The sequence below is a fragment of the Oncorhynchus gorbuscha genome, linkage group LG09, assembly GCF_021184085.1.
Source record: "Oncorhynchus gorbuscha isolate QuinsamMale2020 ecotype Even-year linkage group LG09, OgorEven_v1.0, whole genome shotgun sequence".
NCBI classification, from domain to species: domain Eukaryota; kingdom Metazoa; phylum Chordata; class Actinopteri; order Salmoniformes; family Salmonidae; genus Oncorhynchus; species Oncorhynchus gorbuscha.
The window spans coordinates 16,331,103-16,358,860 of record NC_060181.1 but is presented as its reverse complement, the minus strand read 5'-3'; the positions used below and the strand labels follow the sequence as shown (position 1 = coordinate 16,358,860).

The 27,758-nt window shown below is 44.5% G+C and overlaps 2 protein-coding genes across 2 annotated transcripts in view; both read left to right on the top strand.

Moving 5' to 3' along the window:
- The first annotated feature begins 11,721 nt into the window (after positions 1–11,721).
- Positions 11,722–16,826, top strand: LOC124042699 (growth hormone-releasing peptides-like). The gene is made up of 3 exons (XM_046360787.1): positions 11,722–11,893; positions 14,637–15,043; positions 15,207–16,826. The coding sequence occupies exons 1-3, from the start codon at positions 11,726–11,728 to the stop codon at positions 15,307–15,309; spliced, it is 678 nt and encodes a 225-aa protein (XP_046216743.1). The 5' UTR covers positions 11,722–11,725; the 3' UTR covers positions 15,310–16,826.
- A 6,937-nt stretch (positions 16,827–23,763) lies between these two features.
- The window catches only part of LOC124043196 (collagen alpha-2(IX) chain-like), a 38,443-nt gene continuing 34,448 nt past the window's right edge, over positions 23,764–27,758 (top strand). Inside the window, exons 1-4 of the mRNA XM_046361494.1 lie at positions 23,764–23,996; positions 25,581–25,655; positions 27,380–27,415; positions 27,504–27,566. Of these exons, the coding sequence (XP_046217450.1) occupies positions 23,925–23,996; positions 25,581–25,655; positions 27,380–27,415; positions 27,504–27,566 (246 nt within the window). The 5' untranslated portion in view covers positions 23,764–23,924. The remainder of the gene's footprint in view (positions 23,997–25,580; positions 25,656–27,379; positions 27,416–27,503; positions 27,567–27,758) is intronic.

Here is a 27,758-nt window from a genome sequence, read left to right as displayed (position 1 = left end):
TGTCTCTCTCTCCCTCTCCCTCTGTCTCTCTCCCCCTCTCCCTCTGTCTCTCTCCCGCTCTCCATCCATCTCTCTCTTCTGTCTCTAATACCTCCCTTGTCTGTCTCTCTCCCCCTCCCTGTGTCTCTCTCCCCCTCTCCCTCTCCCTCTCTCATTCTGTCTCTAATACCTCCCTTGTCTGTCTCTCCCTCCCTCTCTCATTCTGTCTCTAATACCTCCCTTGTCAGTCTCTCCCTCCCTCTCCCTCTGTCTCTCCCTCCCTCTCCCTCTGTCTCTCCCTCCCTCTCCCTCTGTCTCTCTCTCCCTCTCCCTCTGTCTCTCTCTCCCTCTCCCTCTCCCTCTGTCTCTCTCTTCTGTCTCTAATACCTCCCTTGTCTGTCTTTCTCCCCCTCTCCCTCTGTCTCCCTCTGTCTCTCTCCCCTCTCCCTCTGTCTCTCTCCCCCTCTCCCTCTGTCTCTCTCCCCCTCTCCCTCTGTCTCTCTCCCCTCTCCCTCTGTCTCTCTCTCCCCCTCTCCCTCTGTCTCTCTCCCCCTCTCCCTCTGTCTCTCTCCCCCTCTCCCTCTGTCTCTCTCTCCCTCTCCCTCTGTCTCTCTCTCTCTCCCTCTGTCTCTGTCTCTCTCTCCCTCTCCTCTGTCTCTCTCTCCCTCTGTCTCTCTCTCCCTCTGTCTCTCTCTCCCTCTGTCTCCCTCTCCCTCTGTCTCTAATACCTCCCTTGTCTGTCTCTCTCCCCATCTCCCCCTCTCTCTCTGTCTCTTACATTATGTCTCTCTCCCCCTCTCCCTCCGTCTCTCTCCCCCTCTCCATCTCCCTCTGTCTCTCTCCCTCTGTCTCTCTCATTCTGTCTCTAATACCTCCCTTGTCTGTCTCTCTCTCCCCCCTCACTGTGTCCCTCTCTCCCTCTCCCTCTGTCTGTCTCATTCTGTCTCTAATAACTCCCTTGTCTGTCTCTCTCCTTCTGTCTCTCTCCCGCTCCCTCTCTCCCTCTCCCTCTGTCTCTCATCATTTGTCTCTAATACATCCCTTGTCTCCCCCTCTCCCTCTGTCTCTTACATTATGTCTCTCTCCCCCTCTCCTCCTCTCCCTCTGTCTCTTACATTATGTCTCTGTCTCTTACATTATGTCTCTCTCCCCCTCTCTCCCCTCTCCCTCTGTCTCTTACATTATGTCTCTCTCCCCTCTCCCCTCTCCCTCTGTCTCTTACATTATGTCTCTCTCCCCCTCTGTCCTCTGTCTCTTACATTGTCCCTCTGTCTCTTACATTATGTCTCACTCCCCCTCTCCCCCTCTCCCTCTGTCTCTTACATTATGTCTCTCTCGCCCTCTCTCTCTGTCTCTTACATTATGTCTCTCTCGCCCTCTCTCTCTGTCTCTTACATTATGTCTCTCTCGCCCTCTCTCTCTGTCTCTTACATTATGTCTCTCTCCCCTCTCTCTCTGTCTCTTATATTATGTCTCTCTCTCTCCCCTCTCTCCCTCTGTCTCTTACATTATGTCTCTCTCCCCCTCTCTCTCTGTCTCTTACATTATGTCTCTCTCCCCCTCTCTCTCTGTCTCTTACATTATGTCTCTCTCCCCCTCTCTCTCTGTCTCTTACATTATGTCTCTCTCCCCCCTCTCTCTCTCTCTTACATTATGTCTCTCTCCCCTTCTCTCTCTCTCTTACATTATGTCTCTCTCCCCTCTCTCTCTCTCTTACATTATGTCTCTCTCCCCCTCTCTCTTACATTATGTCTCTCTCCCCCTCTCTCTCTTACATTATGTCTCTCTCCCCCTCTCTCTCTGTCTCTTACATTATGTCTCTCTCCCCTCTCTCTCTGTCTCTTATATTATGTCTCTCTCTCCCTCTCCCTCTCCCTCTGTCTCTCTCTTCTGTCTCTAATACCTCCCTTGTCTGTCTTTCTCCCCCTCTCTCTCTGTCTCTTACATTATGTCTCTCTCCTCCTCTCCCTCTGTGTCTCTCCTCCTCTCCCTCTGTGTCTCTCTCCCTCTCCCTCTGTGTCTCTCTCCCTCTGTGTCCCTCTCCCTCTGTGTCCCTCTCCCTCTGTGTCTCTCTCCCTCTGTGTCTCTCTCCCTCTCCCTCTGTGTCTCTCTCCCTCTCCCTCTGTGTCTCTCTCCCTCTCCCTCTGTGTCTCTCTCCCTCTCCCTCTGTGTCTCTCTCCCTCCCCCTCTCCCCCTCTCTCTCTGTCTCTTACATTATGTCTCTCTCTGTCTCTTACATTATGTCTCTCTCCTCCTCTCCCTCTGTGTCTCTCTCCTCCTCTCCCTCTGTGTCTCTCTCCCTCTCCCTCTGTGTCTCTCTCCCTCTCCCTTTGTGTCTCTCTCCCTCTCCCTCTGTGTCTCTCTCCCTCTCCCTCTGTGTCTCTCTCCCTCTCCCTCTGTGTCTCTCTCCCTCTCCCTCTGTGTCTCTCTCCCTCTCCCTCTGTGTCTCTCTCCCTCTCCCTCTGTCTCTCTCTCCCTCTCCCTCTGTCTCTCTCTCCCTCTCCCTCTGTCTCTCTCTCCCTCTCCCTCTGTCTCTCTCTCCCTCTCCCTCTGTCTCTCTCTCCCTCTCCCTCTGTCTCTCTCTCCCTCTCCCTCTGTCTCTCTCCCGCTCTCCATCCGTCTCTCTCTTCTGTCTCTAATACCTCCCTGTGTCTCTCTCTCCCTCTCCCTCTCCCTCTCCCTCACTCATTCTGTCTCTAATACCTCCCTTGTCTGTCTCTCCCCCCTCTCCCTCTGTCTCTCTCCCGCTCTCCCTCTGTCTCTAATACCTCCCTTGTCTGTCTCTCTCCCCATCTCCCCCTCTCTCTCTGTCTCTTACATTATGTCTCTCTCCCCCTCTCCCTCCGTCTCTCTCCCCCTCTCCATCTACTTCCGTCTCTCCCCCTCTCCCTCTGTCTCTAATACCTCCCTGTGTCGCTCTCTCCCTCTCCCTCTCCCTCTCTCATTCTGTCTCTAATACCTCCCTTGTCTGTCTCTCCCCCCTCTCCCTCTGTCTCTCTCTCCCTCTCCCTCTGTCTCTCTCTCCATCTCCCTCTGTCTCTCTCTCCCTCTCCCTCTGTCTCTCTCTCCCTCTCCCTCTGTCTCTCTCCCGCTCTCCCTCTCTCTCTGTCTCTTACATTGTCTCTCTCCCCCTCTGTCTCTTACATTATGTCTCTCTCCCCCTCTGTCTCTTACATTAGGTCTCTCTCCCCCTCTCCCTCTGTCTCTTACATTATGTCTCTCTCCCCCTCTGTCTCTTACATTAGGTCTCTCTCCCCCCCTCTGTCTCTTACATTAGGTCTCTCTCCCCTCTGTCTCTTACATTAGGTCTCTCTCCCCCTCTGTCTCTTACATTAGGTCTCTCTCTCCCTCTGTCTCTTACATTATGTCTCTCTCCCCCTCTGTCTCTTACATTAGGTCTCTCTCCCCCTCTGTCTCTTACATTAGGTCTCTCTCCCCCTCTGTCTCTTACATTAGGTCTCTCTCCCCCTCTGTCTCTTACATTAGGTCTCTCTCCCCCTCTGTCTCTTACATTATGTCTCTCTCCCCCTCTGTCTCTTACATTATGTCTCTCTCCCCCTCTGTCTCTTACATTATGTCTCTCTCCCCCTCTGTCTCTTACATTATGTCTCTCTCCCCCTCTTTCTCTTACATTATGTCTCTCTCCCCCTCTGTCTCTTACATTATGTCTCTCTCCCCCTCTGTCTCTTACATTATGTCTCTCTCCCCCTCTGTCTCTTACATTATGTCTCTCTCCCCCTCTGTCTCTTACATTATGTCTCTGTCTGTCTTTCTTTCCCTTTCCAGAGGAGTCTGCCTCTGAGAGCTGTGGCGCCAGCCTCATCTGCACCAGGGGTAATCACACGAAGATACACACTCACACACCACAGACATACACACACAGAAAGAGAGGGAAAGATCACAGAGACATGGATGGAAAGGGAGCATAAGAAAGAGAGAAGAGAGGGGGAGGGATAGACGGAGGGAAGAGAGGGGGAGGGATAGACGGAGGGAAGAGAGGGAGAGGGATAGACGGAGGGAAGAGAGGGAGAGGGATAGACGGAGGGAAGAGAGGGGGAGGGATAGACGGAGGGAAGAGAGGGGGAGGGATAGACGGAGGGAAGAGAGGGGCAGGGATAGACGGAGGGAATAGAGGGGAGGGATAGACGGAGGGAAGAGAGGGGAATGGTTGAAAAGAGAGGAGGGATAGATAGAGGGGAGGGTTAGATAGGGGAAAGAGAGGGGGAGGAATAGATAGGGGAAAGAGAGGGGAGGGATAGATAGAGAGGGGGAGGGTTAGATAGAGGGGGAGCGTTAGGTAGGGGAAAGAGAGGGGGAGGAATAGATGGAGGGAAGAGAGGGGAGGGATAGATGGAGGGAAGAGAGGGGAGGGATAGATGGAGGGAAGAGAGGGGAGGGATAGATGGAGGGAAGAGAGGGGAGGGATAGATGGAGGGAAGAGGGGAGGGATAGATGGAGGGAAGAGAGGGAGGGATAGATGGAGGGGAGGGATAGATGGAGGGAAGAGAGGGGAGGGATAGATGGAGGGGAGGGATAGATGGAGGGAAGAGAGGGGAGGGATAGATGGAGGGGAGGGATAGATGGAGGGAAGAGAGGGGAGGGATAGATGGAGGGAAGAGAGGGGAGGGATAGATGGAGGGAAGAGAGGGGAGGGATAGATAGAGGGGGAGGGTTAGAGGATAGAGAGTGGAGAGATAGATAGATGGAAGAGAGGGGATAGATAGAGGAAAGAGAGGGGGAGGGATAGATAGATGGAAGAGAGGGGATAGATAGAGGATAGAGAGTGGAGGGATAGATAGATGGAAGAGAGGGGATAGATGGAGGGAAGAGAGGGGAGGGATAGATGGAGGGAAGAGAGGGGAGGGATAGATAGAGGGGAGGGTTAGATAGAGGAAAGAGAGGGGGAGGGATAGATAGAGGATAGAGAATGGAGGGATAGATAGATGGAAGAGAGGGGATAGATAGATGGAAGAGAGGGGATAGATAGATGGAAGAGAGGGGATAGATAGATGGAAGAGAGGGGATAGATAGAGGGAAGAGAGGGGAGGGATAGATAGAAGGAAGAGAGGGATAGATAGAGGGATAGATGGGGGGAAGAGAGGGGAGGGATAGATGGAGGGAAGAGAGGGGAGGGATTGATAGAGGGAAGGGAGGGGGATAGATAGAGGGAATGGAGGGGAGGGAAGGGAGGGGAGGGGAGGGGGGGATAGATAGAGGGAATGGGGGGAGGGATAGATAGAGGGGAAGGGAGGGGGGAGGGATAGATAGAGGGAAGGGGGAGGGATAGATAGAGGGAAGGGATAGAGGGATAGATGGAGGGAGGGATAGATAGAGGGAAGTGAGGGTTGGCAAAGAGAAGGAGAGGGTTAGATAGAGGAAAGAGAGGGGGAGGGATAGAGGACAGAGAGTGGAGGGATAGATAGATGGAAGAGAGGGGATAGATAGAGGAAAGAGAGGGGGAGGGATAGATAGAGGGGGAGGGTTAGATAGAGGATAGAGTGGAGGAATAGATAGAGGGGAGGGATAGATAGAGGGAAGAGAGGGGGAGGGATAGATAGAGGGGAGGGATAGATAGAGGGAAGAGAGGGGGAGGGATAGATAGAGGGAAGAGAGGGGAGGGATAGATAGAGGGAAGAGAGGGGAGGGATAGATAGAGGGAAGAGAGGGGAGGGATTGATGGAGGGAAGAGCGGGGAGGGATAGATAGAGGGAAGAGCGGGGAGGGATAGATAGAGGGAAGAGCGGGGAGGGATAGATAGAGGGAAGAGCGGGGAGGGATAGATAGAGGGAAGAGCGGGGAGGGATAGATAGAGGGAAGAGCGGGGGAGGGATAGATAGAGGGAAGAGCGGGGGGAGGGATAGATAGAGGGAAGAGCGGGGAGGGATAGATAGAGGAAGAGCGGGGGAGGGATAGATAGAGGGAAGAGCGGGGAGGGATAGATAGAGGGAAGAGCGGGGGAGGGATAGATAGAGGGAAGAGGGGGAGGGATAGATAGAGGAAGAGTGGGGGAGGGATAGATAGAGGGAAGAGCGGGGAGGGATAGATAGAGGGAAGAGAGGGGAGGGATAGATAGAGGAAGAGAGGGGGAGGGATAGATAGAGGGAAGAGAGGGGGAGGGATAGATAGAGGGAAGAGAGGGGGAGGGATAGATAGAGGGAAGAGAGGGGAGGGATAGATAGAGGGAAGAGGGGGAGGGATAGATAGAGGGAAGAGAGGGGAGGGATAGATAGAGGGAAGAGAGGGGAGGGATAGATAGAGGGAAGAGAGGGGAGGGATAGATAGAGGGAAGAGAGGGGAGGGATAGATAGAGGGAAGAGAGGGGGGATAGATAGAGGGAAGAGAGGGGAGGAATAGATAGAGGGGAGGGATAGATAGAGGGAAGAGAGGGGAGGGATAGATAGAGGGAAGAGAGGGGGGGGGATAGATAGAGGGAAGAGAGGGGAGGGATAGATGGAGGGAAGATAGGGGGAGGGATAGATGGAGGGAGGGATAGATGGAGGGGAGGGATAGATAGAGGGAAGTGAGGGTTGGCAAAGAGAAGGGGAGGGTTAGATAGAGGAAAGAGATGGGGAGGGATAGATAGAGGGGGAGGGTTCGATAGAGGATAGAGAGTGGAGGGATAGAGAGGTGGAAAGGACGGGGAGGGAGGGATAGATATAGGGAAACAAGGGGGATGGATAGAACGAGGGAAGAGAGGGGGAGGGATAGATGAGGGAAGAGAGGGGGAGAGATAGACATTAAATCTCAGTGAGACAAAAATAATGGTGTTCCAAAGAGGGTCCAGTTGCCAGGGCAACAAATACAAATTCCATCTAGATATCTTTGACCAAGAGCAGGGTTTCAGTGCTCTTGGGCACTTTCCTCACCCAATGTGGTACGGATCTGCTATTTTTATTCCTTATAACTGGTACTTCCATCGGGAGCTAGCCAGCTAACCAGCTACTAGTCTTTGTTAGCCACGGCTAGCGGTCCTCACCTTTTTTTCCTCCGTCATCAGCCAGCCTTAGTTCGGACAACACCTGCCAGTCTGCACAGCGCAATATCAACCCAGAGCATATCGGACTGCTTCTCTCTACCATATCACCGGATTCCTGCCGCTCTGGATCATTACACTCGATTATTACACCAGATCATAGCAGCTAGCTAGCTGCAAACAAGTGGCTACTGTTAGCTAACTCCTCTGTCCCGAAGCAAACATAAGCTAGCCTTGAGCTAGCCTCGTGCTAGGCCCATATACCAGCTGATTCTAGGGCTACAATAGTTCCTTTGCCAATTGGCATGGACCCTTTATTGTCGACACGGAGCCCCACCGATTCTAGATAGCTCTTTCGTCCCCCCACACACATGCGGAGACCTCACCTGGCTTAATTTATCCCTCCAGAGACGAAACCTCTCAGCATGACTCAACGAGTAGGTTTACATCCACTGTACTTGCATCCTACCATACCCTTGTCTGTACATTATGCCTTGAATCTATTCTACCACGCCCAGAAATCTGCTCTTTTTATTCTCTGTCCCAACGCACTAGACAACCAGTTTTTATAGACTTTAGCCGTACCCTTATCCTACTCCTTCTTTGTTCCTCTGGTGATGTAAAGGTTAATCCAGGCCCTGCAGTGCCTAGCTCCACTCCTATTCCTTCTTTGTTCCTCTGGTGATGTAGAGGTTAATCCAGGCCCTGCAGTGCCTAGCTCCACTCCTATTCCTTCTTTGTTCCTCTGCTGATGTAGAGGTTAATCCAGGCCCTGCAGTGCCTAGCTCCACTCCTATTCCCCAGGCGCTCTCATTTGTTGACTTCTGTAACTGCAAAACCCTTGGTTTCATGCATGTTAACATCAGGAGCCTCCTCCCTAAGTTAGTTGTATTCACTGCTTTAGCACACTCCCCCAAACCTGATGGGAAAATGACTTGTGTCATGCACAAAGTAGATGTCCTAACCGACTGGCCAAAACTATAGTTTGTTAAACAAGACATTTGTGGAGTGGTTGAAAAACGAGTCTTAATGACTCCAACCTAAGTGTATGTAAACTTCCCACTTCAACTGTACATTTGATCGATCGATTCACTCTTTCATGTAAAAACGACCCAGTTCATGTCTCTTGTCCTGTAAGTTCATGACTAGTCCAGGGTCGTTCTGAGGGAGCAACTTCAACTCAATAGACTTGATGTCCTGTTCAAGGGCCCTGATAGTCTCTTTAACTGCATTACTAGACAGAACAGTATACTGTTGACAAAACACACGTATTTGGGCCTTCCCAAAATCCCACCATTGTCTCAAAATTCCATGTACAGTTTTCGCAATTTTTATCACACGTTTGCTGAAACTACATCTTGTGTACTCAAAACTTAAAACACAAAACAGTTAGTCAATTTCCCCAAACCTCACAGACATCTTGCAAAATGAAACACTGCAATCGTGTTTTTGTGTTGTATGGTCCAAGTGTGGCATGGCGGTGGAGGACCACATTGTGCCTCATAGCTCTGCATATGGTGACATTGCCCCAGTGCTGGCCAGTGATGGCATGTTGACCAATGATGTTCCTTCCTCTCCTCATCATCTTCGCCAAATTGAATCCAGCCTCATCCATTCTATGAACAGGAGTTCCCGAGGCATGCATCCAACTCCACGATTCTCTGAAATGACAGTAAATACTGTAATTGCTGTATAGTAAAGTTCAGTGAGTCTCTAATGGTTTAAGAGTGTAATAGTAGTAATAGTAGTACATTTCTTAGTAGTACATTTAATAGTAGTACATTTCTTAGTAGTACATTTAATAGTAGTACATTTCTTAGTAGTACATTTAATAGTAGTACATTTCTTAGTAGTACATTTAATAGTAGTACATTTCTTAGTAGTACATTTAATAGTAGTACATTTCTTAGTAGTACATTTCTTAGTAGTACATTTAATAGTAGTACATTTAATAGTAGTACATTTAATAGTAGTACATTTAATAGTAGTACATTTCTTAGTAGTACATTTAATAGTAGTACATTTCTTACATGCTCATGTTCATACTGTTTATCCTTCACTCTTTGGGAATTCCTTTCAAATGGAACTCTGCAGATTTGCTTCATCCTGGAGATGGTATTTCTTAAGGATGTGGGCTATGGTTGACATACTCACTCTGATGTTATGGAAGATGGCAGGGTTTTCAATGATCTGTTGTTGGATTTCTCGCAGTGTCATGGCATTATGTTCAACTACCATTTGCACAATGGCAGCCTCCTGTTTGTCTGTAAATATACGTGTTCTACCACCACATGGTGGTCGTCTTTCAGTTCTACAAAACAAAATAGCATACAGTAGAATAAACACTATAGTAATATAGTGTTTAGTAGTATAAACTTGTTACAAAGTAATCTACAGTCTTAACTGTGCTTTATGTTGTGCTACTGTAGAGTAGTAAAAGTAGTAGAGAGGTCCAATGTCTTCACTACAGACCTATTCTTATTTTGAAAAATCCGGATGATGGATGCTGCGGTGAAGTAGCTCAGATTGGTGGTGTAACTCAGATTGGTGGTGTAGCTCAGATTGGTGGTGTAGCTCAGATTGGTGGTGTAGCTCAGATTGGTGGTGTAGCTCAGATTGGTGGTGTAACTCAGATTGGTGGTGTAACTCAGATTGGCGGTGTAACTCAGATTGGCGGTGTAACTCAGATTGGCGGTGTAGCTCAGATTGGCAGTGTAGCTCAGATTGGCGGTGTAGCTCAGATTGGCGGTGTAGCTCAGATTGGCGGTGTAACTCAGATTGTCGGTGTAACAGATTGTCGGTGTAACTCAGATTGGCGGTGTAACTCAGATTGGTGGTGTAGCTCAGATTGGTGGTGTAACTCAGATTGGTGGTGTAACTCAGATTGGTGGTGTAACTCAGATTGGTGGTGTAAAAAGTGGTTTAACTTGAATAAACATACCTTTAAGAAGTACGCCTTGCTCAACCATTTGATCGAGAAGACGCTCTTCTTTAATAAAAACCATCACCGTTTTATTCATCCTCGATGCATAAGCAACATTTTCATAGCCTACCTTCTCTTCTACGGTGACCAGAAACTCCTCCACAGTGACAGTAGGTTCAGTAACACACCTGAAGCAGTGCCGAATTGACAGGGACAGCGTCCCATGTGGGTCTCCATCCCCACCAAAACCCGGGCAATTCCAACAAGAAATACAATATACCTAATTCTACCAAAAAACCATAACCACGAATAGAAAAAGGAAAACCACCAAGAAAAGGAAACTAAAAGAAAACACAGAAGATCTAACTCCCGAAACCACTCGCACTCGCTCATGCTATTCCCAGCATGCACCAACACTCCCAGCACGCAGAGAGGGAGAGAGAGAGAGTTAAAGACGGAGACAGAGACAGATCAAGATTTTTAAAGAATTTCAGGTTGTGATGTTTGGATCAAATAAATATTTTAAATAAGTAATTATGACATTTCTTATCATTCAGTGTCAACCGAACGAAAATACAAACCTATTGAGTAATTCATTAAAAGAAACAAAGCCACTATGATTCAGAACGAGAATGTGGAATGACATACGTCATGCGGGGTAATTTAAATGAAAGAACTGGAACATGTTATTCGCTGAATTACTTAATTAATGTTAATGACCTTCATCAATCTCTCTCACAATTCACCGTTTCTTCCCCTCGGGAATATTTTCACTGCAGCCCACTAGCTGTTGCCAAGATGCAGGAAACACAACACTCAATCAATAACAGCTGAATGTTAGTAGGCTAAGAGGGAAAGAATGCTTTAGACAAGCATTAATTAGAAGTAGAATTGATAAGTGTCCAAGCCATTAAGTCATCCGATTGAAATGTCCGTCTCGTATCCACACATAATAATAACTGAGGTAGAAGTTGGGATTTTGTATTTATTACATAGACAGACTAATTCTGATCTTTTGCCAATTATCTGATTGGACTTAATACCAATGAATGAAAAACAGATCAGAATTGGGCTGCTGTGTGAACGTGGCGATAGAGGGGGCAGTCCATACAAAGGTGGCCATTCACACACTCACATTCACTTATTTGGATCCACAATAAAATGTATGTTACTCAAGGCTCCTACTGTACTGTATATAACCTATAACCTTAAGTCAGTTGACCAGTAAGACCCTATTTGTCACCACACATGCTCATACATCACACACACACACACACACACACACACACACACACACACACACACACACACACACACACACACACACACACACACACACACACACACACACACACACACACACACACACACACACACACACACACACACACACACACACACACACACACACACACAGACTCTCTGTTATCATGACCACGAAGATGCCCTACCAATTAAGAAATTAATACTCACGTCATACTTTTTAAAATACTGTTTCCCTGTCTTTTGGTGTGTTTGTGTGTGTGGCACATGTCCAGTAGGGCAGGTTGGACACTGTTCAATGATTGGTTGATTCTGGTCATGTGATTGTATGATGTACAATGAGGGCCAAATGAGCACATGTTCACATGCATTCATTGATAATTATATGGTGAATTGTGAATGTGTGTGTGTGTACTATGTTTTGTATGTGGGCCAAATTAGGAAGTACCGGGGTGGGCAATGCTTTATTCATGATTCTGGTTGGTGAATGGCGTGTGTGTGTGTGTGTGTTTGTGAACCCTTTAAGAGCAGGTGACGGTCAGGGACAGAGGGTATAAGTATGGTAGTCAATGTTCCACAGAGACAAGATGCTTCCTGTCACTGCCACTTTGAGGACGACCATGTCGATGTTCACCTTGGTTATTCTGGGGTGTTTGGGGTTCCAAGGGGTGATGGCCTCTGGCTCTAGGGCGTACAGAATGTCCATGACCAACGACAACGATGGGCACACCACCAGTCAGCGACAGGACCCTCAGGTAAGCATAACCCTACACCCAAAATTAGCTCTAAAGCAGTAGAGGGGCTGCAGGTAGCCTAGTGGTTAGAATGTTGGATTCGTAACCAAAAGGTTGCAGGATTGAATCCCCGAGCTGACAAGGTGAAAATCTGTCATTCTGCCCCTGAACAAGGCAGTTAACCCACTGTTCTTAAGCCGTCATTGAAAATAAGATTTTGTTCTGTAACTGACTTGTCTAGTTAAATAAAGGTAAATAAAAAAGTGTTTTCAATAAGAAGCTTATTCAGGTCAAATGTAGTAAAATACAATTTAATGTCAACATTAGATAATAAAGTAGAGCTAATAATAAATTGAAAGTCTATATTATTGTTATTAATTATTATTTTCATAGTAAACTTGATTTAAATCAAGTAACCTAGTTGGTAATTATTTGCTTGCTAATTGCAGCTCACAGGCTGCGTTTATACAGGCAGCCCAATTCTGGGCAATTGAGCTGATCTGATTGGTCAACAGACCAATTAATCAAAATAAAAGCAGAGAAAACAGGATAACATTTAGCCTAAAACGCCACTCATAGCAATAGCATATTATATACAATGGAAAACACCTAAAAAGACCCACTAAATAAAAGCCAAAGTAAAAAGGTGAGTTTTGAGCTGCTTTTGCCAATAGATTATCTGTATCTAATGTAAAAGGCATTACAGAGTTTTGGTGCAGCTCTTAATAAATGGTAACTAAGCCGATGTATTTCTTACCAAATCATCATATTTTGGCTTATTAAAACAAGGTGGCAGAATTGTCAGCAGCATCACACTGCATCACACTGCTGGCTTGTTTCTGAAGCTAAGCAGGGTTTGTCCTGGTTGTTCCCTGGATGGGAGACCAGATGCTGCTGGAAGTGGTGTTGGAGGGTCAGTAGGAGGCACCCTTTACTCTGATCTAAAATAATATACCAGAATCCACCAGGATGTTGCCTGTGTATCCTTCTGCCTTTTGAATGGGATGTTAAACAGGTCTCCTGACTCTCTGTGGTAACTAAAGATCCCATGGAACTTACTGTAAGGGTAAGGCTAAATTCCCAATCTGGCCACCTAATTGTCCCTATTTTACAACTGGCTTACCTGTGAAAAAAAAGGGTTAAACTATGCATTTATTACCAAATCATAATATGTTGTCTTATTAAAACAAGGTGGCACAATGTTCTACTATCTGAATTGAGCTACATATTTATGTTCTGATTAGCCATCAGTCTGACACTAGGAACACTCCTCCTTTTAGGGAGTTTTTCCTGGCCACTGCTTTTCTGCATGGCTCACTCTGTGGTGTTTCAGGCTGGGAATCTGTTACGCACTTTGTGACAACTGCTGATGTAAAACGTTTTTTTTTGTTAAACAAACATTTGATTGATATTATGATTCCATAGTTTCCGAGTAAATATCAGGTTAAAAAAATATCTGCTAAAATGGCCGTGCAATGCTGCTCTGTTGATTTGATATGACAATAAAGATACGACTAGTCAAGTTGTAGCCTTCTTTACCAGTTAACCAATAGTCAAGTTGTAGCCTTCTTTACCAGTTAACCAATAGTCAAGTTGTAGCCTTCTTTACCAGTTAACCAATAGTCAAGTTGTAGCCTTCTTTACCAGTTAACCAATAGTCAAGTTGTAGCCTTCTTTACCAGTTAACCAATAGTCAAGTTGTAGCCTTCTTTACCAGTTAACCAATAGTCAAGTTGTAGCCTTCTTTACCAGTTAACCAATAGTCAAGTTGTAGCCTTCTTTACCAGTTAACCAATAGTCAAGTTGTAGCCTTCTTTACCAGTTAACCAATAGTCAAGTTGTAGCCTTCTTTACCAGTTAACCAATAGTCAAGTTGTAGCCTTCTTTACCAGTTAACCAATAGTCAAGTTGTAGCCTTCTTTACCAGTTAACCAATAGTCAAGTTGTAGCCTTCTTTACCAGTTAACCAATAGTCAAGTTGTAGCCTTCTTTACCAGTTAACCAATAGTCAAGTTGTAGCCTTCTTTACCAGTTAACCAATAGTCAAGTTGTAGCCTTCTTTACCAGTTAACCAATAGTCAAGTTGTAGCCTTCTTTACCAGTTAACCAATAGTCAAGTTGTAGCCTTCTTTACCAGTTAACCAATAGTCAAGTTGTAGCCTTCTTTACCAGTTAACCAATAGTCAAGTTGTAGCCTTCTTTACCAGTTAACCAATAGTCAAGTTGTAGCCTTCTTTACCAGTTAACCAATAGTCAAGTTGTAGCCTTCTTTACCAGTTAACCAATAGTCAAGTTGTAGCCTTCTTTACCAGTTAACCAATAGTCAAGTTGTAGCCTTCTTTACCAGTTAACCAATAGTCAAGTTGTAGCCTTCTTTACCAGTTAACCAATAGTCAAGTTGTAGCCTTCTTTACCAGTTAACCAATAGTCAAGTTGTAGCCTTCTTTACCAGTTAACCAATAGTCAAGTTGTAGCCTTCTTTACCAGTTAACCAATAGTCAAGTTGTAGCCTTCTTTACCAGTTAACCAATAGTCAAGTTGTAGCCTTCTTTACCAGTTAACCAATAGTCAAGTTGTAGCCTTCTTTACCAGTTAACCAATAGTCAAGTTGTAGCCTTCTTTACCAGTTAACCAATAGTCAAGTTGTAGCCTTCTTTACCAGTTAACCAATAGTCAAGTTGTAGCCTTCTTTACCAGTTAGCGACTAGTCAAGTTGTAGCCTTCTTTACCAGTTAACGTTTTTTCCCTGCTTTTTTCTTTTCAGACAAGCAATGAAATACCACGGAGTATCGAGGTGGATGATTTCAAAATCAACGAAGTGCCGACCAGCGGCAAAGTGAGCTTAGCACCGACCATGGTCCGACTCTACCCGCCACCTGTCAAAACGTCACACCTTCATGCCAACCTTCCGCTTCGCTTCGGCCGGGACTCCCTACCCGACGACACCCACTCACCCAAAACGACCCTTAATTTACCGCAACGGTTTGGAAGAGCACAGGGTTCTGGCGCAACGGAACCGACGTCGTGTATTGAGTGTCCCCATGTCGGGACACTGCCCTCCGCCACCCTGCCACAGAGGTTCGGCAGGAATGAGTTCAACCGCCGGTATCCTTTCCGAGCTATGGCCTTTTTCTCACGCAGGTCCGAACCCGTGCCAAATGGAAACATTAGGTAAGCCTACATTGACGAATAATGGTGTTTTTGTAGCATGTTTCGACCAATAACATAAGGTAGCCTATTAAATAATTGCATTACTATTTAATATATATATATTTAAGGAAAACAGATACAGTATCATTTAATTTCAAAATGTACATCTATTTTCATTCTTCAGGCAGCAAGACTATAATGATTCTGATTTTGGCTCAGAGGAAGAAGAGACACGGGAGAAGACTCTGAAGAGCTCAATGTTGGATTTTCTCCTCTGGAACTCTTGAAAGAACTCTGTCGCCACAGAAGCGGTTCCCGTTTTCATGACCTGGGTCGCTCATGTTTTTTTCGTAATTTTGATCTACTATGTAATGTATGAATATTGTTAAATTGCTGGCATATTGTTACTTAATCATGTAAAGCACAAATTAAAACGATAGTATCGATTTTGGATGTTATTCGTTTCAGAACCATGGATAGGTCCAAAGTGGTCTACCAAACGTCAACTTCTGAATGTTCCACTTCTCAACCACTCTCTCTCGTATCTCTCGTATCTCTCGCCTCCCCTCTCCTCCCAATTGAAAAAAAACCAACAAAAAAACAGTAGGCCTACTTAGCTAATGATTGATAGGCTAATCATGTAATACTGTAGCTAGACCAGGTGCTGACTGGCCAACCTGGTCTCAGAGCAGTTTGTATTATTTTGTATGTAAATCTTGCACACTCCATTTAGTATGCTATGTTATGTTTCATATGATATGTATTAATTTGTGGATGTCCATCACCCATTTTGTATGATATGTTTTGAATAACAATTCGTATTATATGTTCCAAATTTGCAAAACGTACAATATGTTACGAATTTTCCAAAATGTATGATATGCTACACATTCTAGCTAAGTGGCTAGGTGGCTAACATGATCTAGCTGGCTAACGTTTGCAAGGCTAGGGGTTAGGGTTAAGTTTAGGGCTGAGTTTGGAATCAGGTTAAAGGGTTAAGGTTAGGGGAAGAGTTGGCTAAAAGGGTTACATTTAAGCTAAGAGGAAATGTTAACATGCTATGTAGATGCAAAGTAGGTAAAAAGTAGTACGTTTTTGAAAAGTTGCAAAATAACTAAAATGCCTAAATCTATGAGATTCAAACTCACAACCTATAGGTGGATAAATGTTCATGTTATGCGCCCACCCACCCCACCACACAACCTATAGGTGGATAGATGTTCATGTTATGCGCCCACCCACCCCACCACACAACCTATAGGTGGATAGATGTTCATGTTATATGCCCACCCACCCCACCACACAACCTATAGGTGGATAGATGTTCATGTTATATGCCCACCCACCCCACCACACAACCTATAGGTGGATAGATGTTCATGTTATATGCCCACCCACCCCACCACACAACCTATAGGTGGATAGATGTTCATGTTATGCGCCCACCCACCCCACCACACAACCTATAGGTGGATAGATGTTCATGTTATATGCCCACCCACCCCACCACACAACCTATAGGTGGATAGATGTTCATGTTATGCGCCCACCCATCCACCCTGACCAACCCCCCTACTACCATCGTTGCCTTAAGTAACCATCTGTCTTAGGCAAAATAAAAATGAAACTGAATGGTCTTCAGAGATAGATGGGAGGGGTTGATGTTAGCTGAAATGTAGGATTAAAAACAAACACAAGATAACTATTGTAAAATACATTGTGTCCATGAAATGTATATAGTATGTATAAGCTGGAAGTAGAACCCTAAGTGTTGCTGTCCATTAGTTCACTCCAATTAGGGGAGGTGTTCTAGGTTTAAGGGAAAATAATAAAGGAAAATATATTTAAAAAGATGTGTATAAGATTTGTGTATATATTTATATGTATATATACTGTATATATATGCACTACCAGTCAAAAGTCTGACATACCTACTCATTCAAGGGTTTTCTTTATTTTTAAAAGACATCAAAACTATGAAATAACACATATGGAATCATGTAGAAACCACACATGCAGAGATCATCCGTTCACCTGCTCTGTGTCTCACAAGGACACGACGGTGGGAACCACACATGCAGAGATCATCCGTTCACCTACTCTGTGTCTCACAAGGAGACGACGGTGGGAACCACACATGCAGAGATCATCCGTTCACCTACTCTGTGTCTCACAAGGACACGACGGTGGGAACCACACATGTTGAGATCATCCGTTCACCTAGTCTGTGTCTCACAAGGACACGACGGTGGGAACCACACATGCAGAGTTCATCCGTTCACCTATTCTGCATCTCACAAGGACACAACGGTGGGAACCAAAACTCTCAAATTTGGACTCGTCAGACCAAACGACAGATTTCTACCAGTCTAATGTCCATTGGTTGTGTTTTTTGGCCCAAGCAAGTCTCTTCTTATTGGTGTCCTTTAGTAGTGGTTTCTCTGCAGAAATTCACCCATGAGTCAAATCAAATCAAATGTATTTATAAAGTCCTTCTCACATCAGCTGATATCTGAAAGTGCTGCACAGATATCAATATATCTCAGATTTGAAAATGCTAAATAACACCAAAGTAGACATCATACAAATCCACAATTCCCTGCAAGCTCTAGCACTTTATCTCTAGATGACACCTTTGCTAACAGGTATTGTGTCAATTTAATCTTGCACAAGACAGAATTGTCCATTGAAGGAAATTTGGCCAATTTGATAAAAGTCACCTTGTCCTAGAGAGATTTCCACGGTTGTCAAAACGACACACTAGGGTAGACCTACACCAAACAGACCTTACCTTAAGACTACATGAAATATAGCCCCTCCTTTAAGTGTTTTTAAACTCCCCTACAGGAAAAATGAATAGTGGAAAAATTATTGTCACCATATCCCTGTTTGACCGCTAGGTTTTATGGGTATTATGACTCATACTGTGGTACTCTATTGATGTCACCTCTATTGATCCACTTTAGTCAGTGTAGATGAAGCGGAGGAGATGGGTTAAAGAATCATTTTAAAACCATGAGACAGTTGAGACATGGATTGTGTATGTGTGATTTGATTTGTGCCATTCAGAGGGTGAATGGGCCAGACAAAAGATTTATAGGGTATAGTAGTATGTGCCAGGAACACTGGTTTGAGTGTGTCAAGAACTGAAACACTGCTGGGTTTTCATGCTCAACAGATTCCCATGTGTATCAAGAATGGTCCACCACCCAAAGGACATCCAGCCATCTTGACACGACTGTTGAAAGCATTGGAGTCTAGATGGGTCATCATTCCTGTGGAACGCTTTCGACACCTTGCCCTGAAGAATTGCAGCTGTTCTCAGGGCAAAAGGGGGTGTAACTCAATATTAGGAAGGTGTTGCTAATATTTTATACACACAGTGTATATCAACTGAATGGGAGCCGCTTTGTTGGATATTTCAAAATGTTCGGTGGTGATAAATGCAGACAAGTAAACTGTTCTTTAGTTCCAACAGTCTGTGGAATTTCATTTTCCAAAAAGCTACTGGCCACTATCAAGGATCAAAGACATAGATAGTAGCAAAGATAGCTTCCTGTTGAGGCTTTTCGGCTTCTTCCGTGGGGTTTAAGAGGTGCTGCCACCTACTGGCAGTAGTGATCAACACTTTTCTTCAAGTGGGTGAGGCGGTTTGGGGAGTGGTATTTATTGCTAGAAAGGAACCATTTATATTGCCTCAAATATGTAGTATATTAAATCAATGTTGAAAATGTTGGCTATTTTGGTGCATAATTAATATATCATTCATCTTGGGACGGCAGGGTAGCCTAGTGGTTAGAGTGTTGGTCTAGTAACTGGAAAGGTTGCAAGTTCAAATCCCCGAGCTGACAAGGTACAAATCTGTCATTCTGCCCCTGAACAGACAGTTAACCCACTGTTCCTAGGCCGTCATTGAAAATAAGAATTTGTTCTTAACTGACTTGCCTAGTAAAATAAAGGTTAAAAGAAATCCTAAATTGTAAATGATTAGGTGTATCACTTTTTTGTGTCATCCTCAATGATTGTAAATGCATTATATTCACATGTGTGGTTCTATTGTGTTTTTAATTTGGCAAATAAATAAAAGCAAATTAAAATCACGACAAAAATAGCTTGAAGCCTCTGAATGGCTATGGTTAGCTGGAAGGTGGCAGGCCGAATTTGAGATGAAAGAAATCCCTTGCTATTGTCTTTCAAATTAAATCATGGTTAGATGGGTTGCCTAGGGTTTATATCTGTCCTCTGAGTGGAGGCTAAATGCCAGAAATGCAAAAGCAGCCTGCCAAGGGCTCATAGTGGTTCTATGAGTGTGGCCTTCCCTCCAATAATGCAAATCGCCTGGTGAACTGTAAAATCCCCTTGCTTGCTGGCGGTAGGAATCTTAAGTCTTGGGTGTAGGGAAGGGGACCAGCAAGGACATGTTTTACAATCTGGGATAAACATTTTTAGTCATTCAGTTTTTATTGTTATGTTGTTTGTTATATTTCTTGTGTAGCAAATATTTCAGATTTGATTTTCATTGTTTTCTTTCATTTTTTCCTGTGAAGCACATTGTGTTGCATTCCATGTCTGTTGTATTCCATGTGCTGTATAAATAAAGCGTGATTTGATTGTAAAATGTATTGGTTTCTGCCTGTTAAATACATAAGTCTACGTCTTTCTGTCAAGTACTGTAGGGTTGATCCTAACTTGAGATAAACATGAACTTGTGCATCATGCAGACACTGACGTGCGAAATCTCAGCTAAACTTTGAGTGCAGGGATCTCAAGTTAGAATCCAACCAAAAATATGCATTTGATCGGGAGATCAAACAATGTCCTTGCAGATCATTACTGTTCACGTGTCTTACTGCCGTGGGGTTTATTACTTAGATTCACTATTATTCCTGACAATGTCCTTGCAGAGCATTACTGTTCACGTGTCTTACTGCCGTGGGGTTTATTACTTATATTCACTATTATTCCTGACAATGTCCTTGCAGAGCATTACTGTTCACGTGTCTTACTGCCGTGGGGTTTATTACTTATATTCACTATTATTCCTGACAATGTCCTTGCAGAGCATTACTGTTCACGTGTCTTACTGCCGTGGGGTTTATTACTTATATTCACTATTATTCCTGACAATGTCCTTGCAGAGCATTACTGTTCACGTGTCTTACTGCCGTGGGGTTTATTACTTATATTCACTATTATTCCTGACAATGTCCTTGCAGAGCATTACTGTTCACGTGTCTTACTGCCGTGGGGTTTATTACTTAGATTCACTATTATTCCTGACAATGTCCTTGCAGAGCATTACTGTTCACGTGTCTTACTGCCGTGGGGTTTATTACTTAGATTCACTATTATTCCTGACAATGTCCTTGCAGAGCATTACTGTTCACGTGTCTTACTGCCGTGGGGTTTATTACTTATATTCACTATTATTCCTGACAATGCCCTTGCAGAGCATTACTGTTCACGTGTCTTACTGCCGTGGGGTTTATTACTTAGATTCACTATTATTCCTGACAATGTCCTTGCAGAGCATTACTGTTCACGTGTCTTACTGCCGTGGGGTTTATTACTTAGATTCACTATTATTTCTGACAATGTCCTTGCAGAGCATTACTGTTCACGTGTCTTACTGCCGTGGGGTTTATTACTTATATTCACTATTATTCCTGACAATGTCCTTGCAGAGCATTACTGTTCACGTGTCTTACTGCCGTGGGGTTTATTACTTATATTCACTATTATTCCTGACAATGTCCTTGCAGAGCATTACTGTTCACGTGTCTTACTGCCGTGGGGTTTATTACTTATATTCACTATTATTCCTGACAATGTCCTTGCAGAGCATTACTGTTCACGTGTCTTACTGCCGTGGGGTTTATTACTTATATTCACTATTATTCCTGACAATGTCCTTGCAGAGCATTACTGTTCACGTGTCTTACTGCCGTGGGGTTTATTACTTAGATTCACTATTATTCCTGACAATGTCCTTGCAGAGCATTACTGTTCACGTGTCTTACTGCCATGTGGTTTATTACTTATATTCACTATTATTCCTGAAGTTTACATTTGTGACATTTTGGTATTATGGGTGAACTTTCCTCTGGCACGGTTACTCTACTCTCAAAATGGGTTTCATCCACAATAGCTGTCACTGCTACGGACCTCATTACTATTGAATGTTTCATGTTTATTTATGTTTACATGGGATAATTCACTCTCGACGAAATAACATATTATTGTCCTTCAATATCATTATTTTCTATAATGTTATTCCAAAACACACCACCAGCATAGGGTTAGGTGTTAGTGAGCAACCACTGTCCCAACTCTGGAATAATGTGAACTGAAGGAACTAGAGATGAAGGAACTAGAGATGAAGGAACTAGAGATGAAGGAACTAGAAATGAAGGAACTAGAGATGAAGGAACAAGAGATTAAGGAACTAGAGATGAAGGAACTAGAGATGAAGGAACTAGAGATGAAGGAACTAGAGATGAAGGAACAAGAGATTAAGGAACTAGAAGTGAAGGAACTAGAGATGAAGGAACTAGAGATGAAGGAACAAGAGATGAAGGAACTAGAGATGAAGGAACTAGAGATGAAGGAACTAGAGATGAAGGAACTAGAGATGAAGGAACTAGAGATGAAGGAACTAGAGATGAAGGAACTAGAGATGAAGGAACTAGAGATGAAGGAACAAGAGATGAAGGAACAAGAGATGAAGGAACTAGAGATGAAGGAACTAGAGATGAAGGAACAAGAGATGAAGGAACAAGAGATGAAGGAACAAGAGATGAAGGAACTAGAGATGAAGGAACTAGAGATGAAGGAACTAGAGATGAAGGAACTAGAGATGAAGGAACTAGAGATGAAGGAACAAGAGATGAAGGAATAAGAGATGAAGGAACAAGAGATGAAGGAACTAGAGATGAAGGAACTAGAGATGAAGGAACTAGAGATGAAGGAACTAGAGATGAAGGAACTAGAGATGAAGGAACAAGAGATGAAGGAACTAGAGATGAAGGAACTAGAGATGAAGGAACTAGAGATGACCAACAGAGAGCAGCATTTCATCAAAGGAGAGAGCAGACTAGATACAGGTAAGATCAATTTGTGAAATACCATCTGCTAAATGTAAGAAGTGACAGCATCTCTACAACATATGGATGTGTTCGAGCTGCAGTATAAGATACAAATGGTCCAACTTGTGTTGTTCTGAGCCTTGCTGTTGAAAAACCCCATTAGTGTCCGACTTTCAGCTGTTGCAGATGCATCTCCCCCAACTTAACTCCTCGACTGTTGTCTGCAGTCAGTTGCTTTTAGCCTTCATACCTGAATTGCGGCAAAGTTGGTTACTCTTTCAGTCACAAAGTCGTTGAAGAGCAACTGCAGAAATATGCAATCGACTGAGGTCAAACTTTACAACCTTTGATCACGGGGTTTTAGTAAAGGTCATGCAGTCGTCATGTAGGCACAAGTCTGACAAATGCCCATAATGCAACACACTTGACCTAGTTTATCACAGAGAAAACTCACTGAGAAAATAGTGAGAGACTCGACACTCCTATGTGAAAGGCTGGCATAGGGCAGAACACACACGCGCGCACGCACGCACGCACGCACGCACGCACGCACACACACACACACACACACACACACACACACACACACAAACACACACACACACACACACACACACACACACACACACACACACACACACACACACACACACACACACACACACACACACACACACACACACACACACACACACACACACACACACACACACACACACACACACACACACACACACACACACACACACACACACACACACACAAGTTGTGAGAGAGGGAGATGTTTGAATGGTATTAAGCCTGTCCAGAAACAAGCCCTAGCTCCTAAGCACTGTTGGTAGACGTGTATAGATGTTAGAAATATGGCAGAAATTCAAGCCAATCAGAAGGCAAGGTGGAGCTTCTACAATATTGCTTATGGGGCGGAAGTGGGAGAGTTAATGTAGTTTGGGGCATAACACTCACATTTCAGTCACTCAGGAACTCCCCTTCTGCTAGGTAGCAGCTGTGTCCAATCAGTATGTGGGAACCTGGCTGTGCATATTCATGAGCAGCGGCTGTGCTTGTCCAATGAGCTTGTGGGAACCTGTCTATGGGGATACATTATTCATAAGTGCAGCTGTGTCAGCCCCCACCCACAATGGCAATGAGCTGTGAGGTGAATGTGTGTGTGTGTGTGTGTGTGTGTGTGTGTGTGTGTGTGTGCCTCGGTGTGTCTCTCTCACTGTGTGTGTGTGTCTCTCTCTGTGTGTGTGTCTCTGTGTGTGTGTGTTTGTGTGTGTCTCTCTATCTGTGTGTGTGTGTGTGTGTCTCTGTGTGTGTGTCTCTGTGTGTGTGTCTCTCTGTGTGTGTGTGTGTGTGTCTCTCTGTGTGTGTGTGTGTGTGTGTGTGTGTGTGTGTGTGTGTGTGTGTGTGTGTGTGTGTGTGTGTGTGTGTGTGTGTGTGTGTGTGTGTGTGTGTGTGTGTGTGTGTGTGTGTGTGTGTGTGTGTGTGTGTGTGTGTCTGTGTGTGTGTCTGCGTGGTGTGTATGTATCGGTGTGTGTCTCTGTGTTGGTGTAGGGGGCTTTCAGGAAGTCCTATGTCCACTGGGGCAGGCTGTAGGGCTGGGTTACACCTCTCTCATCCCACCCATCCCTCCATCCAACCATTCCTTGACACTATTTTTGTAGGTGGAATTTTTGGGGCTGCACACATCCCCCTTTGGATTCCTTACAGTTTCTGTCCCCGGCTTGAAGGAGAGGACAGGGGAGAGGGATAAAGCGATAGAAGAGAGGATTTAGTACTGAAGAGAGAGAGTGGGAGAGGAGAGAGGGATCATGTCTGGACTCTCGGCAGTGTTGAAGAGCTGGGTCATCCTGCAGACTCTGTGCCTGGCTCTGGCCCAAGTGGTGAGTGGAGTGGACAGGGGAGGTTAGGACTGTACCCACATTAGGGTGGCTCTGGCTGGCGTATGAGAGGGACTGTAAGAGAGGGACTGGGGGTGGAGGTCAAAGGGGGTTGCTAGGGGAACTGCTGTGCTTGCTTTGGTTTTGTTGTCACACTGGCTAGTGGTGGTTGGAAAACAACATTTTGGAATTGGGTTGTTTCAGAAGAATGAACGATCAGAATGGTGTTTCAGAGCTTGAGTGTTTCATCATTGTCATCGTCATTGTGATGAAGAGTCTAGAGCTGGATGAAGATCAGCTGTGAACTGTGTGTGTTGTGTAATGTGGCATTGTACATGTATCTTCCTACTTTGGACTATGGCCCTTGATTCTGTGGACAGTGATTCTTCCTGAATATGGATGAAGAATGGAACTGTCTCCTTTTTCATATGGACGGATATTCCTGAACAAAAGTTGGAGTGCATACATAACATGGACCGATTTACCATTTTTGTTTTTCCAAAAAGGAGATTCAGGAGAGAACCATAGAGGTATAGATTCACAACTGGAATTCAGCTGGACACACACACACACAGGCCGTGTATTCAAGACACCCAGTCAAGACACCCAGTCTCTTTACCACTATTCAAACACACATACCACACGCGGAATGACAGACCTGATTGATACCCTCCATCAAATCACACCCACCTGCTATCCAATAGAAAGTTACCAGTGGATCTATCTGAACAAACAGGATCCTTGTGTGGAATTCCCAACCTTTTTTCAGAATGATTGGCAATTCTGGAATACATTTCTACACTGCATGAGGATTCTGTGTTGTGACTGGTTGAAGCAGATTGGAATCGATTGAAAAATCCTGCGTTCCCAAAAGAAGGGGATGGGACGGGAGAGGGTCTTGGTAAACATTCCCAGCCTCATGATGTTCACTTCCATATCAGAAAGAGAACCTTGTTCATCAATCCTATTTTTTCTCATGAGCTCTGGATAGTTTATACATGTTTTTAAATCGTTCCATATAGGCTACCAGGGGTATTGGATTTGAATTGGTGTTACACGGTTTATGTAAAGATGTGAGGGGTAGGGGTGATGTTTCTAGGTGATTCAATTACTTTGTGTTTATGATGATTTGGTCTTGTTTACAGGATTTTATTCACATGAAGTGTGATTGAAGTATGATGACACTTGATAATGTGTGATTGAAGTATGATGACACTTGATAATGTGTGATTGAAGTATGATGACACTTGATAATGTGTGATTGAAGTATGATGACACTTGATAATGTGTGATTGAAGTATGATGACACTTGATAATGTGTGATTGAAGTATGATGACACTTGATAATGTGTGATTGCCTCACATTGTTGTCCCTTCATCAATTAGCACCTGTTCCAAAACTAGCCATGTCTCCATTATCAAAAAGCTTACAGTAAAATGGCACAAAAATCCCAAAACTTGCCAGTATGAAAATAACAGGTATCCAATTGAATGAATGTCAAGAAGTGATACATTCTAAGCCCGAATAATTCTCTAAAAAACCTTTGCACATTTCTAAACCTTCCATTTTGTTCTAATTTCTTCCAGAACGGTCCTCCAGGACCTCAAGGCAATCCCGGTCCGCCCGGTCCCTCTGGCACCCCCGGGTCTGATGGCATTGATGTGAGTATTCCCTCCGCGTCACCCAGCGCCAACAGGTTGTCACAAAGACAGGCATTGTACCTAACAGAGCACGCTGTGGTAGTAACGCGGTTGTACCACCAGAGGGCGGCACAAAAGAGCTCTGTTTCCCACAGTGAGAGAGGTCTTTGAGTCGGGAGCTTTCCCTCCATCCCAAGAGAGGGGTTTGTGCTAATATCGCGGTAATGTGATACCTTTGAGGTATTCTCAGTCTAAGCAAAGCCAGGTTCTGAAAACATGTTGAGAATACAGAATTAGACCATGAATGGAGAAGGAAAACCCCTAATGTGTGAGCCTCTTCCTGTATGATTCAAAAGGAATGTGATGTTACAAGGTAGGATTGTATCCAATGCGATTAGTAGGAGAGATGTTTCTCCCCCAAAGCCACATAGATATACTGTTAACGTGAATGGTTTTGGATATGTCAATGCCCTCGCTGAGTTGGACATAGAAGCTCATTCTCTTTCCAACTAATGGAAGGCTATGGACTGGCAGGTTAATGTTTGATGGGAACATGGATCACCTCTTCTGGGTTGGAACTCGGAATGGAAAGGGCCCCAGGGTCATACATTTATCTGCTATGATATGTGATGTCACCAAAGGGTGGGCTGGAATGGGAGTGCGGTGAAACCCAATTCTGATCCACAGGAGCTGGCTGCAGATAATACGTTGTTCACTCCCCCGTGCTCTTATTCACTCTCCGATGTTGACTTGAGTGTGTTAGGTGTCAGCAATAGCTCCACCTAGTTTCCACTATAGTTACCTACCTAGTCCTATCGTGATTGGAAAGTTCCCTAACTCCACCTCGAGGGCGGAGTAACCATGAGCTGTCAGTCACGGCTGGATTTTAAAATAAACATTTTCACCCATCCTCCTCTCCACGTGTGACAAACCGACCCTTGCAGATATGTGGGGTGAACTGGATTGGTGAATACGCAAAAGGTTGATGTCACTACCTAGGATGCAACTCAATAGTCTAAAGTGGCTTCCTCTCCTTGTCTACTCTCCTTGTCTCCTCTCCTTACATTATCTGTCTTATCCCTGACTTGAAACATTGGCTAGGTGGCAGCCATGTGGAGGTTGCCTACTAGGAATTTGATTTCACTTGTCCAGCACTTAAAGTAAAAGTTTGTTCTGGTTGAGGAAAGGAGATTAGGCAAGGAAGTAATTCTGGAATATTGAGATGCAGCCATAGCCTTCTGGCAGGGTCAGTGGAGGTTCCACCAATCCCTCAAGAGCAACAATGGGCTGTCATCAAGGATTCTATTCAATCTGTATCGTTGAAGAAATGTAAAGGTAATTTACAATTGAGCCAACATATGTAGCGCTTACTGTGACTGCAGTGGCATAGGTAGCCTAGTGTGTTGGGTCAGTAACTGAAAGGTTGCTAGATCAAATCCCTGAGCTGACAAGGTAAAAGTCTGTTGTTTTGCCCCTGAACAAGACAGTTAACCCACTGTTCCTAGGCTGTCATTGTAAATAAGAATTTGTTCTTAACTGACTTGCCTAGTTAAATAAAAAAATGCAGGAACATTTCATTCACACTGTAATGCTGAACTTCGATACAGATTGAATAGAGCCCAAATACTTCAACATCTTCTACATAAACTGATTTTCATTCATCAATTTCTAAAAGTAGCTAACATACAACGTATGAACAAATAGTTAACATCATGTCTCTCGTTTTGGTTCCTCTCTCTTCACAGGGGGAAAAAGGACCTCCTGGACCTTCTGGCCCACAAGTAAGTTACTGTGTATGCATGTTCAAGGGTGTTCATGCACCTTACTCAACATCTCTGATGTGTGTGTATACCTGATCTCTGTTTGTAGGGGTTGAAGGGGGACCCAGGTGAGCCTGGTCCAGATGGACGTCCCGGAGAGAACGGCATTGACGTAAGTCTTCTATCTATTAGATGCGGAGTGTGTGAGAGAGCGTTACAAAACGAGATTGAAAAAGGATGAGCTTGTGAAGAAGAACAAGAGAAACAAGAGAAACAAGAGAAAAATAGAGAGAGAGAAAGAGAGAAAGAGAAAGAGAGAAAAAGAAAGAGAGAGGAGAGAGAGAGAAGAGAGAGAGAGAGAGAG

Bases quoted from the DNA above. Each gene is read 5' to 3' on its own strand.
- LOC124042699 (XM_046360787.1), top strand. From the start codon at position 11,726: ATGCTTCCTGTCACTGCCACTTTGAGGACGACCATGTCGATGTTCACC. The intron at 11,894-14,636 runs GTAAGCATAACC...TTTTCTTTTCAG, and splicing joins GTCAGCGACAGGACCCTCAG to ACAAGCAATGAAATACCACG. The intron at 15,044-15,206 runs GTAAGCCTACAT...TTCATTCTTCAG, and splicing joins GTGCCAAATGGAAACATTAG to GCAGCAAGACTATAATGATT.